Here is a 15,448-nt window from a genome sequence, read left to right as displayed (position 1 = left end):
CCACGTGTACTTTTTGCAGTTGGCCGCTACTTTGAGAACTTGGTGGAGGGTGCAAGGCCATACCTTTGATAAGGGGTGGAGGCTAACTATTTCTTTTTCATCTGCAAATGACTGTCTACCATCTCTGCATGGCCTTTGCTTCCCTACCCTAATGTGACATGGACGTAAGACAAATTGCTCTTCTCATTCAAGACTACTATGAACTCTCTCTCTCTCTCTCTCTCTCTCTCTCTCTCTCTCTCTCTCTCTCTCTCTCTCTCTCGGAGAAGAGGGCTCAATAATTAGACCCATGCCATATAAATATTCTCTCGTATTCAGGTTTGCTCAAAAAATGTCGCTCAGTGTATGGTAAGACTCGTTGGTTTATGTTCCAAAAAAGACTGTAAAACTCTAAAGGGGTAAGCAAAAGCGGTCGTACTCTTGGAAGACCAGATCCAATGGATGGAGAAGAACCTATTACAAATGAGGAGAGGGATCCGACGTGCACTAAGAATAGAGAGAAAAATTCCTTTAATCCTTGTTTCCAGAGTGAAGTGCACGGTACAATATATCCTTTGAAGTAGGTTCATCTAGTAATGCATCTAATTTAAAGAGAAATTGTACCGATGGTATTGAAGAGGGTTATCTACGGCTCAAACACTCCATTGAGATTTTGATAAAAGAAGGTTATAGATGCCGCGTTTGAAGTGGATCCAAGGATTTCTCGCATATGGTATTCCATTCAAGGTAGTGTGCAACCCTATCTTCAAACATGCATTGATGAGCACCTCCAAAAAAGGATTTGTGGTGTTAGTGTATAATAAAATGCACACAAAGTATGTTGACAATGTCAAAGATGAGATAGAAAGCACGCTCAAACGTGAAGTGTTGGAATATACTCTTACTTTTGGATGTACTATAGCTTTGGATGGATGGACCAATTGTCAAAAGAAGCCTTTTATCAATGTGATGGTGATTTGTCCCCGAGGGTCAATATTTTTAGAATCCATCGACACATCCTTGACGGAAAAAACCATTTGCTTTCTGTTAAAGATCTATGAGCGTGCCATATCAAAATCTGGAGGGCAAAGGAATGTGACAGCCATCGTCATTGACAATGCTGCAAATTATAAAGGTGCAGGTCTTGCAATTCAAACTCCACGTACTATCAATCTGCTTCTAAAAGACATTGGAAAACTTGACAAAAATAAAGACTACTTTGTTGGAAGCATACACAATAGTAAAGTTCCCTAGAGAACATCAATTTTCATATGCTCTATTTTGAACAAAGTCGCCTAACAAGGCATTACAAAACTTTTGTGCAACTCGGTTTGTTACTGCATATTATGTGTTTCCAACAAGGAAAGATGTTCGACACGTGCTAGGGAGATACTTGCCGACAGGTGATGGGATGCATGGCTTAGCAAGTATCCCAGCTACCAAGCTACAACATTAAGGGTTCATCAACTCATCATTTCTCCAGTGTTTTGGAGAAATGTGAAAAAGGTTGTCAATGTTACTGAACCCTTTGTGGACTTGCAATGCTTGGTGGATAAAGACTCTTTTGTCTTTGGAAAGGTGTATTGGTATATGTCAGAAGCCATTGAAAAGCTCAAGGACTTTCAAGGCTATATTGGTAGAGATAAAACATTTCTAGTTTCATGCATAGAATCTCAATGGACGCAAATGCACACGTCGTTACACAATGCAACATTTGCTTTGGATCCAAAATTTCAGCTCCATGCACAATTCTCCAATTCAAAAGTGATGCGTGGTTTCAAAGTTGTGTGCATGCAACCCCTAGGGTCAAAAGAGGGGACAACTGCATTTCATCAATGTGTTGACTATGCAAATAGGGTTGGTATGTTTGTTGATCCTTGGCACATTGACGCTATCAAAAAATTCAGCGCACTTATGTGGTGGAAAGAATATGGTGGAGAAAAGATAGAATTGCAACACGTAGCTGTCAAAGTATTATCTGCTGCTACTTCAAGTGGTAGTGGCGAGAGGAATTGGTCTGCTGCATTTGACTTCCTACACACTAAAAAGAGAAATAGATTAAATCGAGAACGAGCCGAGTGTCTGGTATATGTGTTTTGTAATATGAGATTGTTGCATGATCCATTGCTTTGGTATAAAGCAAACAATGAGACAGTTGCTACTAATGTGCAAAGTGACGGTGAGTCAGAGTGGGAGGCTTCTACAGAATGTTTATGCATGGAAGAAGTTGATGACGTGGTTCCGGTGTTTGACTGTGATGACATTGTTTAAATACACCTTTAATACAACTTACTTGTAATCATCTTGAGTTTGTTGGCCATATCGATCCTATCTCTCTATTTTTTGCCATGTCACTTTGTGTTGTATTATTGTGTATCACTTTGATTTTATACTTACTGTATACAATTTATAACTAGGATGAAAAAGACACAAAGCAATAAATATTTGAGTTGATTATATAAAATGATTACAAAAAGTTGGCTTGAAGGATTACAACAATAGAAATAATATCTTTTACAACTCAACATGTTGAGTGAGATTTGTCCAAATCTCATTCAAGAAAAATTCATCAGAGCCAATAGAGCTGCAAGAGTTTCACCTTGGCTTGCTAGGTCAACTCCGTGGCTTTCCATCTCTACAATGATTTCATGCTCCTCTGAAAAAAAGACAACAGGACACTTCCATGATGGTTGGGGCCTTTGCTTGTTCTGCATTGAAACCTTGTCGACAATGCGGCCAAGCCCAACACCTGTGTTAGAGAGTGTTGACGAATAAATTGTTGGAGAAGAACTCGAGCTAAGTCCACATGTTGCAAGTCAGAGAGCTTTACTGGTGGATTTCCCTTTGTGTGGCCACTTGTTGTGAAAAGTGTCTTCCAAACAAAGTAGTTTGGACATAAGTCTTTGCATTCTCTGTGACTCAAGGGCTCACCCTCCACCTTTGATTCATCCTCTTGAATGCTGGCAAGAACTGATAAGTTTGACTATCCACATCAAACTTGCTCCGTGCTGATAATTTGTTGTGCCTCGTCTAATCAAGGTCATCAGCCATATCTACAAACAAAACACCAAAATTTAACAACCATATAACCAAGGCAAATCTTCTGCAAGTTAAAATTGACAAATCAATATATAGACAATGACACAAATGTCACTTAAAACAATTTCAATGATATAATGGTAGATTCAACTCAAGAACACTACCATAAACTGTCACTTAAATCATGATGTGATACTTAAATTAACATCATATTAACAACACAACAACAATTTCAACCCAAAAGAGATGTTTGTATTCATTCATCGTTTGGCCGGATACCAGAAGAAGATACAACATTTATGCCAACTGTGTGGATTCAATTGATACAAAGGGAGAAATCAAAAGCTGAAGGTCGATTTTGGGGATTTCTATCTTTGCCTTAATCAAGATTTTTATGTAATTTTTTTACAAAGGCTCTTTGATCTGGATCACTTGTCTCTGACATGCAATTAAGTTTCCTTTTTGAACCCAGCATAGAGAATATTCATCCATGGCTTTAGAAAAAGGAGGAAGGTTGGTGGAGATACACTCGGAGGCAACCCAAGGATAGTCTTGAAGGTGATTGTTTCGACACTCCAAAGACAAATCAGTAAGCTTTGAAAATGTCTTTGTAGTTGGAAACAAGCTAGAAGTACCCCAATCTAATGCGGCAATAAACACCCTTATCAACAAAATGCAACATAATGTTGTGCAAAAAATCATGGTGATGTAAGTACTTCAACGTTTGTAGTAGAGCATTGAAAATTTTTAAACTATTGTCTTGGAAGTGCTCTATATTGTTGGCTGTCTGCAAAAACTCTTTGATGGCAAGCTTGCTTCCATTCAAGTGACATGCTTGTATCCACTGCTTCACATGGCCTCCATTCCAATATTTGAAGATAAGCATTGGCCATGGGGAGTTTTGAAGTATTCCACATGGCATTTTATACCTTAGTATTAGATATTTAAAGTGGTGGCTTCTTTCATAGCTTGTTGTGCAGCAGTTGGCCCGTGTGGTTGGATCTTGAATACTTTAGCTGCATACACAAGGTATAAGAAGGCAGGATGTAGTACATGAACTTGCTTGACATATGCCCTTCTGCCTTCTCCGAGCTAGGGTGCTTGCAAGTGGAAAACATGTCGGTCCTGTAGGAGGTGCAACACTAGTGGATCATCACCTTGGCCTATTGCTCCCAAATTGGTAGGCTAATTGGGAGTTTCCACTTCTATCTCAGTGGCTGGCTCTGTAGGATCAGCCACTCTCGGTCTTTTGCTAGAGCCTTCTAGCTTGATCTTTCCTTTCATTTCTGCATGCAATTGATGAACCAATTGCATTCTTTCACGAACTAGAGGGAGAGAGTGAACTTCAGGGTTTTGCAGAGCATCAAAAGCAACCAAAATTTGACTCAAGACTTGCTTGACAAGTCCCCATATTTGACCGCCACTAAAAATTGCAATATCAAATGATATTGTGGGGAATGATTGTTGTAAGCGCTCAAAGAAATTTTTTGTTAACATATTGACCAAATAATTGAAACTAGAAGGCTTTGTAGTTCCAAAACATCGACGTAATCGCTTCTCTTCAACACCATATACATAGCAAACAATAGCTTCAAACGATGGTTTTTCGATGTGCTCGTGATACCTTCGTCTCTGACATGGCTATTAACACAAACAATGATATATTAACAAAAAGAGAATAATTCAAACATGCTAGCATATAAAAATGTATAATATCAATGCTCAATATTTATACAAATTCAAATTTGTTACAACAAATGAAATATATACAATTTATAATGATTATGATCTTTGAATAAACTTTTATCATCAATAATCGAATAGATGTAAAATAAATTTAACTGTAATGGCATGGAAGATAAAATTTAAAAAAACAGATCACTAAAAGTTAACGTTATAAAAAAGTAGTCCAATTGTTTGAGTTAAAAACTCTAACACAAGTGTGGATACTACTAAATTCAAAACATTAGAATTTTACATCACATGAAAGTAGTCTATTAGCCTACAAAAAGTGTACAATACACACTAATAGCCCAGCTGTGTGAGCTAATAGCTCTAACACAAGAGTGGTCACTATTATTTAACTGATTGAAAGATTAAATAATCAATCTGGTCACTCTTGAAGTGTGAAAAATCTCTAAGACAATGCAACAATGAAACCAAATATCATCACATTTAGAAAAAAGTTACCTGTCATAGTTACAAAGAACACATAGAGAGTAAATCTTTACTCACCTATTGCGAGCGAGTAGTAAACATTGATGAAAAGGGAAGCAAAGCTTCAACTTAGCACTCACTATCTGGTAGTATTGCTTAGGTGAGTTGGATACGTAAAATGAAAGCATAAACAATTGTGCAAACTTTAGGTCAATAAGAACATTCTCATTCTCCTTGCCGGTACTGACAGCAAGGGCATCAAGCTTGATGATGCGGGACCTGTGTCTTCCTCCTCAATTGCAGGTCTTGCATCATCATCTTCCTCTGTAGTGGCATTTTCCACGGGCTCTTTCTCTTCGTTGAGCTCTTAGCATCCATTTGGATTGAAGTGGGCTGTGAGAGAGAGAGAGAGAGAGAGAGAGAGAGAGAGAGAGAGAGAGAGAGAGAGAGAGAGAGAGAGAGAGAGAGAGAGAGAGAGAGAAAACAACCTACAATGAGGATGGATGAGCTCGTCGATGTCAAACTTTGAACCAAGTATTCTATAGCAAGGGCAAGAATCAAAATTTGTCATACGTCATTACTTGCTGCATGGACCGCACACCGGCGTGCACACGGCCCTCCAACAAAAGTAGGTATATTCAAACCTTTTAGGTGTTACATTTTGGGGAATGTGTTGTTTTGGTACAGTGTAAAGGAGAAATCATTTTTCCAAACATACAAATTTTCCTTTCTTGAATTTTCCAAGAGGAAATCTTAGAAAATTAGGTTTATTTTTCGGGTTTTACACTAATTTTCTCTATTATGGGTCGGAATTTCTCCTTTCCTTGCCTTCAACCGGCATTTTTGAAATTTTCTCTATTTTGGGGCAGAATTTCTCCCTTTTCCTTGCCTTCAACCGGCATTTTTGAAATTCAAGCGTATTAGCTGAGACACATTTTCCCGAACACTAAAAAAGGGCCGAGATCAAACTTTTACTGCTGCAAGGAGCACGCGCCAGCGCGCGGTCGTATAGAGTCTCCCAAGAAACGTTTTTTCAAAAACTTGACAAGACTTTTTGTTTCTACATCATTGCCTGCTTCGTCGTTGTCGACTCTCTTAATCCATCTATAGTCGCCCTCTGCATCTTCTGCCCTCCTTGCCTAATCCTGTCATACACCACCCCTTGCAACAATAAGCCCTGTCGTGATGCCGATATCTATATATGAAGCAAGCTCATCGCGCTGAAAGCTGAGTGTGTCTGTGTGCGCGCACGTCTGTGTGTTTTCCTTAGGGCGGGAAGGAGACGGAGATGGGAGCTCAGTGGAATCACAATCGCAGGAAGGGCGAAGCATGCAATGGCTTGGGAGGCAGGTTGAGAGGAGTGCAGCAAGGGGAAGTATGCAGTGGGTTGGGAAGCAGGTTACGCGACTTGGATGCAAGGCTCTTCTCTGCTTGATTGTGAGAGCTTAGAGATCAAATGGAGTGCTGCAGATTGGCGCTCGCAACAGGAGTGTTGTAGATGGATGTGTGAGAACAAGGTTGCAAGGGAGTCTAGAATGAATCTCTCTCTCTCTCTCTCTCTCTCTCTCTCTCTCTCTCTCTCTCTCTCTCTCTCTCTCTCTCTCTCTCTCTCTCTCTCTCTCTCTCTCTCTCTCTCTCTCGTGACACTGAGCTTACTGATTTGAACGATATTGTCTCTCTCTCTACCATGAGAGAGAGCCTAGAGTTGTTGCCGATTGGATACGCAACCCCAAACGCAGACTATAGTGAAGAAGGGGAGGCTACAGGATGGCGAGTTGGGGCACGTGGAGAAATCTGGCAAAGCTAGCGACCGAGGATATGAAGCATGGTGGCATGTGCCATATGCTGGACGATGTGCAGCAAGGCTGCAAGTGACTTGCGACGAGTTTTTCTTTGATTGAGCGCGTACTGTATACAGTAGCTGCGGCTTTGCGCTCGACTAGCTTAGCTCTGGAGTGTCCGAAGAGCCGTTCCGTGGCGTGAGGTATCAAGATCGAACTCCATTGCTGCAGGGGAGCTTTGCATCAATTCAACCATGCAATTGGAATTTATCAAGAATTTGTGTAATAAAAACGGATGGACTCAGGGTATGTCCAGTAGGTCTTATCCACTTAATTTTGTGTAATAAAAACGGATGGACTGAGGTAGTGTTTGGGAAAAGTGTGCCTCAACTTAGCCTTGAGCCGGTTGCAAAATCAAAGTAGCCGGTTGAGGGGAGGGCAAGAAGGAGAAAATTCTGTTTAAAATACATGGAAAATAGTGTAATTTTGCAAAAATATTGGCTAGTATTGTAAAATTTCCGGTTCAGATCTGTCTTGGAGGGATTTTTGTATGTTTGTGAAAATGATTTTTCCCGAACATTGGACTGAGGGTATGTCCAGTAGGTCTTGTCCCCTTAATATTCCAAAAGTTGTACTACTTGAGTGTGACTATGATACAACAATATCTACTTAGTAAAAAATGCCAGTTGAGGGACAATGTAAAAGGCCGCAAAATAAACCTAATTTTCTAAAGTCTTCTCGTGCTAAATTCAAGGTAAGGAATTTTGTATGTTTGGAAAAATGATTTTTCTTGAACACTGATCTAGAGAAAGGCATACCCTTTGCAACTAGTACTGGGTTCTGTCGCTCTGCATACATCGACCAAAGAGAGAGAGAGAGAGAGAGAGAGAGAGAGACTATGAGGCACAACAAGGTGAGTATAAATCTCATGATGTGATTCTATTCAGGATTAGAGTGGTGAAGTGGTTTGCATCTTAGATTCCAAAGAATCTTAGGGAAAAAAGGAATAACTTCTAAATGTTGCGAAATATGTCCTAACGATTCAATGTAACAATGGCATGTCCGGAGTTATGGTCTATGGAGCACATAGACTGGGGAAGCAAGGATCTCCTCGCTCGGGAGAACGGCCAATTGTATGCACCATGCCGGATGAGACCAAGCGAAATATTATCCTTGATAATAGTTGGATCTATTTGAGGGATACAAAATGTTTTGTATGTGAAGATCGCACTATTAAGCAACAAAATATGTGTCGCAAGGCATATGAGGAAAAGAATAATAAAAACAAGGAGATCTCTCATGAAGAAAATGTGCCCAAGGAGGAGGCAAGTCTCTCAAGCAAATAGGGATGCGTGACCTATGAGACCGAGTTACAATTGAAAATAGGCTTTTGGAATTGTAATGGATACCCATGGAATGCGGGGGTTGGCATTGATGAACTAACAAGCAAAGCCGATGTTGTACTTCTTGTTGAAACTTGGGAGCATGATACACAAAGGATTAACGGCTTGGAGGATTACAATGTACATTCATTGATGTGGTCAAAGAATCTCAAGCAACGAAGAGGACAAGGAGGGTTAGCATGTATGGTTAAGAAAGGATTGGAAGATTTTGTATCAATTGTGAAAGATGACAAGTACAAACGTTATGTATGGCTGAAAATTATGACACCAAAAAGAGCACCCATTTTTGTAGCCGGTTGATACATTCCTCATCATGATTCTCCCTTTTATGCTTGCATGGATAGAGATCAACCATTTTCTGATTTGGAAGAGGACATTGCTTATTTCAAAGGTGAAGGTGATGTTATTGTATTTGGGGATATGAATGCTCGTACAAAAACATTGCAACATGATACTCAACAATTTGATATGCCATACATTTCAAGGGAGTTGGAGGAAGTTCACTTGTATGATCGTACTTCAATGGATGAGAAAGAGCCGGATCACTATGGAAAGTTACTTTTACACATGTGTAATAGCACCGGTATGCTCATTGCCAATGGTGTATCTTTGTGGAGTGGAACCAATGGATTTACATGTAGAAGACATAATGGGGATAGTGTGATTGACTATATGCTACTCTCTGAAGCCATCATGTATCGCATAAAGAGTTTTATGTTTGGTCAATGGACCCCGGAGTCCGACCATCGCACCTTATGTATTGACCTTTCATGTGGAGAAGCAACTAAGCATGATAATCTTAGCCAAAGGAAAGAGAAGTTATCACTATGTATGGATTTCAAACGGGCACCAATGTACATTGAAATGGTTGAGCAAAAATTATGGATGACAAAGCTTCAATGTGATGCACCATTGGAAACTAAATGGGAAGCTTTCAAGAAAGCTATTTGTTCTTGTGCGGAAGAATGCTTTGCCATAAAGCATCTCCATGGTATCAACAAAGATAGATCACGCAAAAGGTGGTTTGATAAAGAATGTCAAGATGCTCGAAAGTCCTTGATAAAGCTTGATGCAACTATGGACAAAGACAACTATCAAAGTCATTTGCATACATACAAGGGATTGATTCAAAAGAAGAGAAGAAGATGGGAAGTAAAGCAACAAGAATTTCAAGTCCAAGAAAAGGCACATGCATGTAGAAGATTTTGGAGAAACTTGAGAGGCAAGCGGGTTGAGAATTTTGGTAACTTGAGTCTAGTGGATATGTACACACATTGTAGGCAATTATATGAGCAAGAAAATACTGAAAAAATGCCATTTTATGGTTCACTCCCATGTATGCCGTCTTTTTTTACTATTGAGGATGTATGCGGTGGGCTTGAAAAGTTGGCCACTCGCAAAGCGGGAGATCTTCAAGGTATCAAGCCGGAGATGATCAAATGGACGGGAGATTTTACCCATGAGTGGATGTGTGATATGTTCAACCTTGCACTTCAACATGGTATGCCTTATGATTGGAGTACTAATTGGGTTAAGCCTTTGCATAAAGGAGGGGATGTAAAGAATGTAAGCAACTACCGGACTATAATGATTGGGTCTCTTATGGCAAAGTTGTTTGGGTGCATAATGGAGATGAAATTGAGTGATTGGGCTGAAGAGAATGACAAGCGTGCAAAGGGACAAGCGGGTTTTCGTCGATGCCATAGCACCATTGATCATCTTGTCACTCTTCGTGTTCTCATGGAGGAAAGTCGGTTGAAAGGCAAGCGATTGTATTGTTGTTTTGTGGACTTTAAGAAAGCCTTTGATATGATTCCACGTAACAATTTGTGGAGAAGGATGGAAGAACTCCAAGTGCCAAGTGAGTTTATGCTTGCGGTTTCTCGAATCTATGAGAAGGTGATTTGTCAATTGCGCATGGGAAGAGAAATTTCAGAAATTTTTGTAAGCACTATTGGGGTTAAACAAGGATGTCCATTGTCACCAACTCTCTTTGGTCTATGCATCGATCAATTGGAACAAATGGTACTTGACTTTATGCAAGAAGAAGGCATTGAAGAGGTCACTATTTGCAATGCGGTAATCATGCTTTTGTTGTATGCGGATGATGTAGTGCTTCTAGCACACACTTTAGAAGATGCACAAAAGCTTATGGTTGTCCTTGAGAACTTTTGCTTGCATAGTGGGCTGATTGTAAATGAATCCAAAACAAAGGTTATGCTTGTGAAAACCAACCATAAGGAGAAGCCATGCATTGTGTACAACAAGGAGACACTTGAAGTTGTTGAGAGCTTTAAGTACCTTGGCCTTGAGGTTCCATCCAATCACAAGTGGCATGAATGTGCTATGCGTCGTTTGGAAGCGGGAAAGAGAGCATATTATGCATTTGAGAACATGTGTAATGCGGGAAACATCAAGTGTTGGGTTCTCAAGAAGTATCTTTTTGATGCATTGGTGACACCGGTTCTTCTTTATGGAGTTGAAGTGTGGGGCGGGAGCATCTCAAAGTCTACTTGGAAAGAGTTTGAGAATGTCCAAAAGCGTTTTCTTACAAACTTTCTCCAAGTTAAGACACAAACACCATATATGCTCCTACTTCTTGAGTCGGGATCTCTTCCAATTGAGGTTATGGGCATGGAAAGGGTTGTGGAGTACATGATAAAGATGCGTCAAAACCCCTCACATCGACTTCCTACAATTGCATGGGAAGCAAGCAAAAAAGTTCAAAAGACGCATAAAAGCAAGATCTTGAGCACGGGATGGATGCAAGACATAAAGAAGTGGTTTGGGAGATGGGATGCATTACACTTGCTACATGATGCTTCAATTGACTCTCAAGTGAATGAAGCTTTTCTACAACGCCAATGTATTACGGCTTGGGAGAAATCCGGTGGGTCACGCTTCATACATTACACCACCTATATTGCCCCCAACTACAAAACCATGTTCTTCGCTGAGAGAGGAAACCGTACTCACACTTACATGCTTGAGACTATTCCCTTGTCCGCGATACGCACTATCGCAGCAATTCGGCTTAGCTCCCATTTCCTTCGATGCGAGATAGGGCGTTGGGGCAATGGAGAAGAGTCAAGTCGATTGTGCACATTATGCTCATTGCAAGTTCGAGAGTCTGAGTACCACACACTACTAGAGTGCTTAGCTTTTGATCACATCCGAACTTGCTTCTCTCACATTTTCAGCCATAACTTAGACCTACACACTTTCCTCTCCCAGCCAAAGTGTGGGCTCTCCATTGCGACTCTCATCACTACAATTTTGGAGCATCGAGAGTCACTCATCAGCCATACACATACTACATCACATGTAACTTTGGTCCCATAGGTCATATTTGACCTCCGAGGACGATAATAAAATCTATCTATCTCTCTCTCTCTCTCTCTCTCTCTCTCTCTCTCTCTCTCTCTCTCTCTCTCTCTCTCACACACACACACACACACACACACACACACACACACACACATGTGGGAAGTCCTTGAAGAAAAAATTGCCGCTTGAGAGCAAGAGGAGAAGGAAAAGTCCCGCTTAGATTTTCACAAAACTAGTGAAAACTTATCACGATGGAAAAAATGGATTTGCAAAGTCAAGAGATGAATATGTCAAATATAAGAGAGAAAGTTGTGAAGAAGAAGAGGCTAATCTTTGTGGAGGTAAGTGTGATATTGGAGGAGGATAGCTAATCTTTGTGGACGTAAGTGTGGTATTGGAGGAGGATAGCTATAAGCATGAGTCCGTTACAGTCATTGAACCCATTGGTGGGAGAGGATATGCATCTGCACATAGGGATACACAGAATATTAGCCCGAAGTAGAGGTTGCAACAAACACGGTATGGGCAATTAGAAAAATTGAACCAAGTATGTATGATTCATTAATGATGGCTCACATGATATTATGCATGGGGTTTTCGCACCATGTTTTTGGGGCTGCAAAAAATACCCCGCATCATCCTGGTTGAATCTTAGGGGGGGTGTGCTAGGGTTATGTTGGGTTTTTTATTTACTTTGCTACACTATCCTCTTTAGAGTAATGATTGATGTCTTGATCAAGTCTTTTTCATTGAATGCGCTCGCTCGATTTCTTGTGCGCTCGGAAGTACTCGCTCGAGGATTGGGATTCCTCATATATACTATATGTGTCTTTGATCAAATATTTCTTCGATCAAAGAATTGTACAGTGTATTAATCGAAAAAATAGTGTATAATTTGAATAATACGTATATTTCTCCTTATACTGCCATATAAATGCAATCCAGGTGCTCTTATGTCCTATCCCTCGGCATACAAAGTGAGCTCTATTTTAAGCACTATCCCATACAATTTGGGCAAGTAATGGCCAACCATAATAGTCCTAACATTTGATGGATCAATCATAGCTCCCACTTTGTGAATTGATTATAATAGTCCTATACTTGCTGGGATTAATCATACCCACTTTGTGAATTGGCACAATGGTGTGCATTGGCTGCTCCGTGGATATGCCCTCTCCTAATGCCCTCTTGCACAAATTAGCTAAAAATAAGAGTTGGTGAATCAAGAAGATAAATGAGGTGCTCACCTTGTAGGTTTGAGGGCTTGTTGCTCCTCGAGGATGTAGTTGTAGGAGGCCTCCCTTTATCATCGATGGGATAAAGAAGTTGTTTGTAATAGGTTGAGGCTCTTGAGGCTACGCAATCTTGGGCTTGTTAGAGGTTTTAGAAGGCCATAAAACTTTGCAAGGGTGAGTAATGCACCATAATCCCCGGCTCTGAAAATTTTGCGATACATGATACAAGCTCTTGGCATATGTGTGATAAAATGTGGATCCTCAATATGTTGTGATGCTTTGGGCTCTTGAAAGGTCCTCCATGAGATAGGCCTATCCGGTGCTCAAGAAAAAATAGAAGATGGAGCGCTCAAGAAGAAATGGGATAGTTTGGTAATATCCTCTAAACCTTGCTTTGTGATATACATGACTTCTAATAGACCCATAACAAATGAGGTCCTCACGAGGTTGAGATTCTTATGGTTGTGGTATAGGTGGTTGGTGTAACACATGATACATGCTTCTTAAGGTTGTGGTATAGGTGGTTGTTGCGGCACATAATACAAGTGACGCTCTTTAAAGCTTCTCCATGAGGCATGGCTATCTCTACTAAAGAAGATTGGAATATCTCTATCTATTGAGTTTTACATAGGCCAGACTATTGCTATGTTTGGAGTCATGTATATAGTTCCTTTTTTCTTAGGGCATGGCATTGGATCTAGCATGCTCTCCTCTAAGTGTCAAAAGAATCATTCTATAGTTCCAGTCAATTCAAGGTTTTGAAACGTTTCAAGTCAAGGCATAGAAAAAGCATGATGGTTTTTGTATAACACACACACGTGCACACACACACACACATACACTTTGTTACTTCATCACAATAAAAAGCTATACTACCCCCTAATGATGTCATCTTGGCTATGTATCTCCACTATAGCCTTACATCTTTCCTAGCTACACTAAGTCGGTATCCACTATAGCCTTACATCTTTCCTAGCTACACTAAGTCGGTATCCAACATGGGATGGAGCCCCTATAGGGTTATGATGGTTGCAAGACCTTAACTGGCAACTAATAATGTGGTTAAAATTTTCTTGCTGGGCCTCACCTACCCTACCTTTTGAAGCGCAATGGTGGCTCTGCTCTACTTTGTCGGACCACATCAGAGGCAGCTACACGTTTTGGATTCCCCAGGAGGAATAGCACGCTCTACTCAATGCTTGGAATGTTAACGATTCTGCGTGCTACACGCCATGAGTGATGGTGGTCTACCTTCTTCTATTTAAAAAGGTGAGGGCGCATTCTGCCCCTCACTTAGTCTTGTGTGTATTCTACTTGCATAAAGAGTTAGGACTGTGTGTGTTTGTTTACTCTCTGCTATACCAAAGATGGAGCTTGCAACTCAACCGATACAGGTTGGCCAATGATTATTGAGCTTGATGTTATGGTTTTCTTTCCTTTTTGGTTGTCTTAGGATAATGTAAAAAAGAGGGCTATGGTATCTTGATCATTGTCGCTTAAGCCTGGTAAGACCCACTATATGGGTTGGCTATACTTGACAGTATGTGACAAAAGGTTGAATGATTTAAACACTTGTTGGCAAGCTATGTCTCGCATCTGGGTTTCGGTTTTGAGTATCTCTATGTATACAGTTCATTGGTTTGATTAAAGGTGCTCCTTAAATATTGGGGTGTGGCAGAATGGTTGTTGCTGCTTGACTTTATAAAATTTTGATTTTCGGTTGCTCTGCGTAAATTGTTCATTGGCTTAAATTAAAACTATTGGGGTATGTTATAGTGATTGTTGACGCTTGGCTTGACAATATAATACTTTGTTGATGGTCACCTGACGTACTGATGGTGCATACTGTTCAAAAAAATCTTTTGGGATGGAGGGTATACCCCGGGTGTTTACTGGTTTTGGACTTGTTACTTGTAGTAGTTACAGGTCGTGAAAAATAGTGGTTGATTGAATATTGGGGTTTGGCCCGATTGCGTACTAATGTTGGATTTTGTTTTATATATAGTTGTTGGGGGTTTTTTGGGGGGTATGCCCCAGCTGCATACTGATGCTGGACTTGTTCGTTACTGGTTGTTTTGATGAGATGATACAATACATTTTTTTGCATTCACATGGTCGGGTATAGTTTGGAAAAAAACCCATAAAGGCATCTATTCCTTTTACTTCATGGTTTGACATTCGGTCCGACTGGATACCGCAATGGTTCTCTGCCACTTGGTTTGCTAAGAGATGTATAATTAATGTAAGTGACATACAAACTTGGGAAGGATTGGATTCGACGAACCCTAATGGGCATAAATTGTATCTGTCCTAAATAAACAAAACAAATTTTGATATCCTTGAACTATCAATGGAATTTTTAAAGGCTTCTTTTATGGAGGTGTTATGGCCTTCTAATCAGAATAATATTTATGCTAAAACATAAACTTTGGGGTAATAAAACGTTTTTTATATATGGAACACATAAATACTTTGGACTAAGCTTGTAAGTTACAAAAGTTGTAAGATGGACATGGATAATAGCTGG

General features: G+C 40.2%; 1 protein-coding gene across 1 annotated transcript; it reads left to right on the top strand.

Moving 5' to 3' along the window:
• The first annotated feature begins 804 nt into the window (after positions 1-804).
• On the top strand, positions 805-2,250 carry LOC147441939 (uncharacterized). Its single transcript, XM_086529313.1, has 2 exons — positions 805-1,219; positions 1,463-2,250. Exons 1-2 carry the CDS (start codon positions 805-807, stop codon positions 2,248-2,250), a joined length of 1,203 nt encoding a protein of 400 aa, XP_086385439.1.
• The last annotated feature ends 13,198 nt before the right edge of the window (positions 2,251-15,448 follow it).

The sequence above is a fragment of the Adiantum capillus-veneris genome, chromosome 14 (assembly GCF_014529385.1).
Source record: "Adiantum capillus-veneris isolate H3 chromosome 14, ASM1452938v2, whole genome shotgun sequence".
Taxonomy (NCBI): Eukaryota; Viridiplantae; Streptophyta; class Polypodiopsida; order Polypodiales; family Pteridaceae; genus Adiantum; species Adiantum capillus-veneris.
Note: the sequence above shows the minus strand (reverse complement) of the source record. Positions and strands in the feature narration are given on the sequence as shown.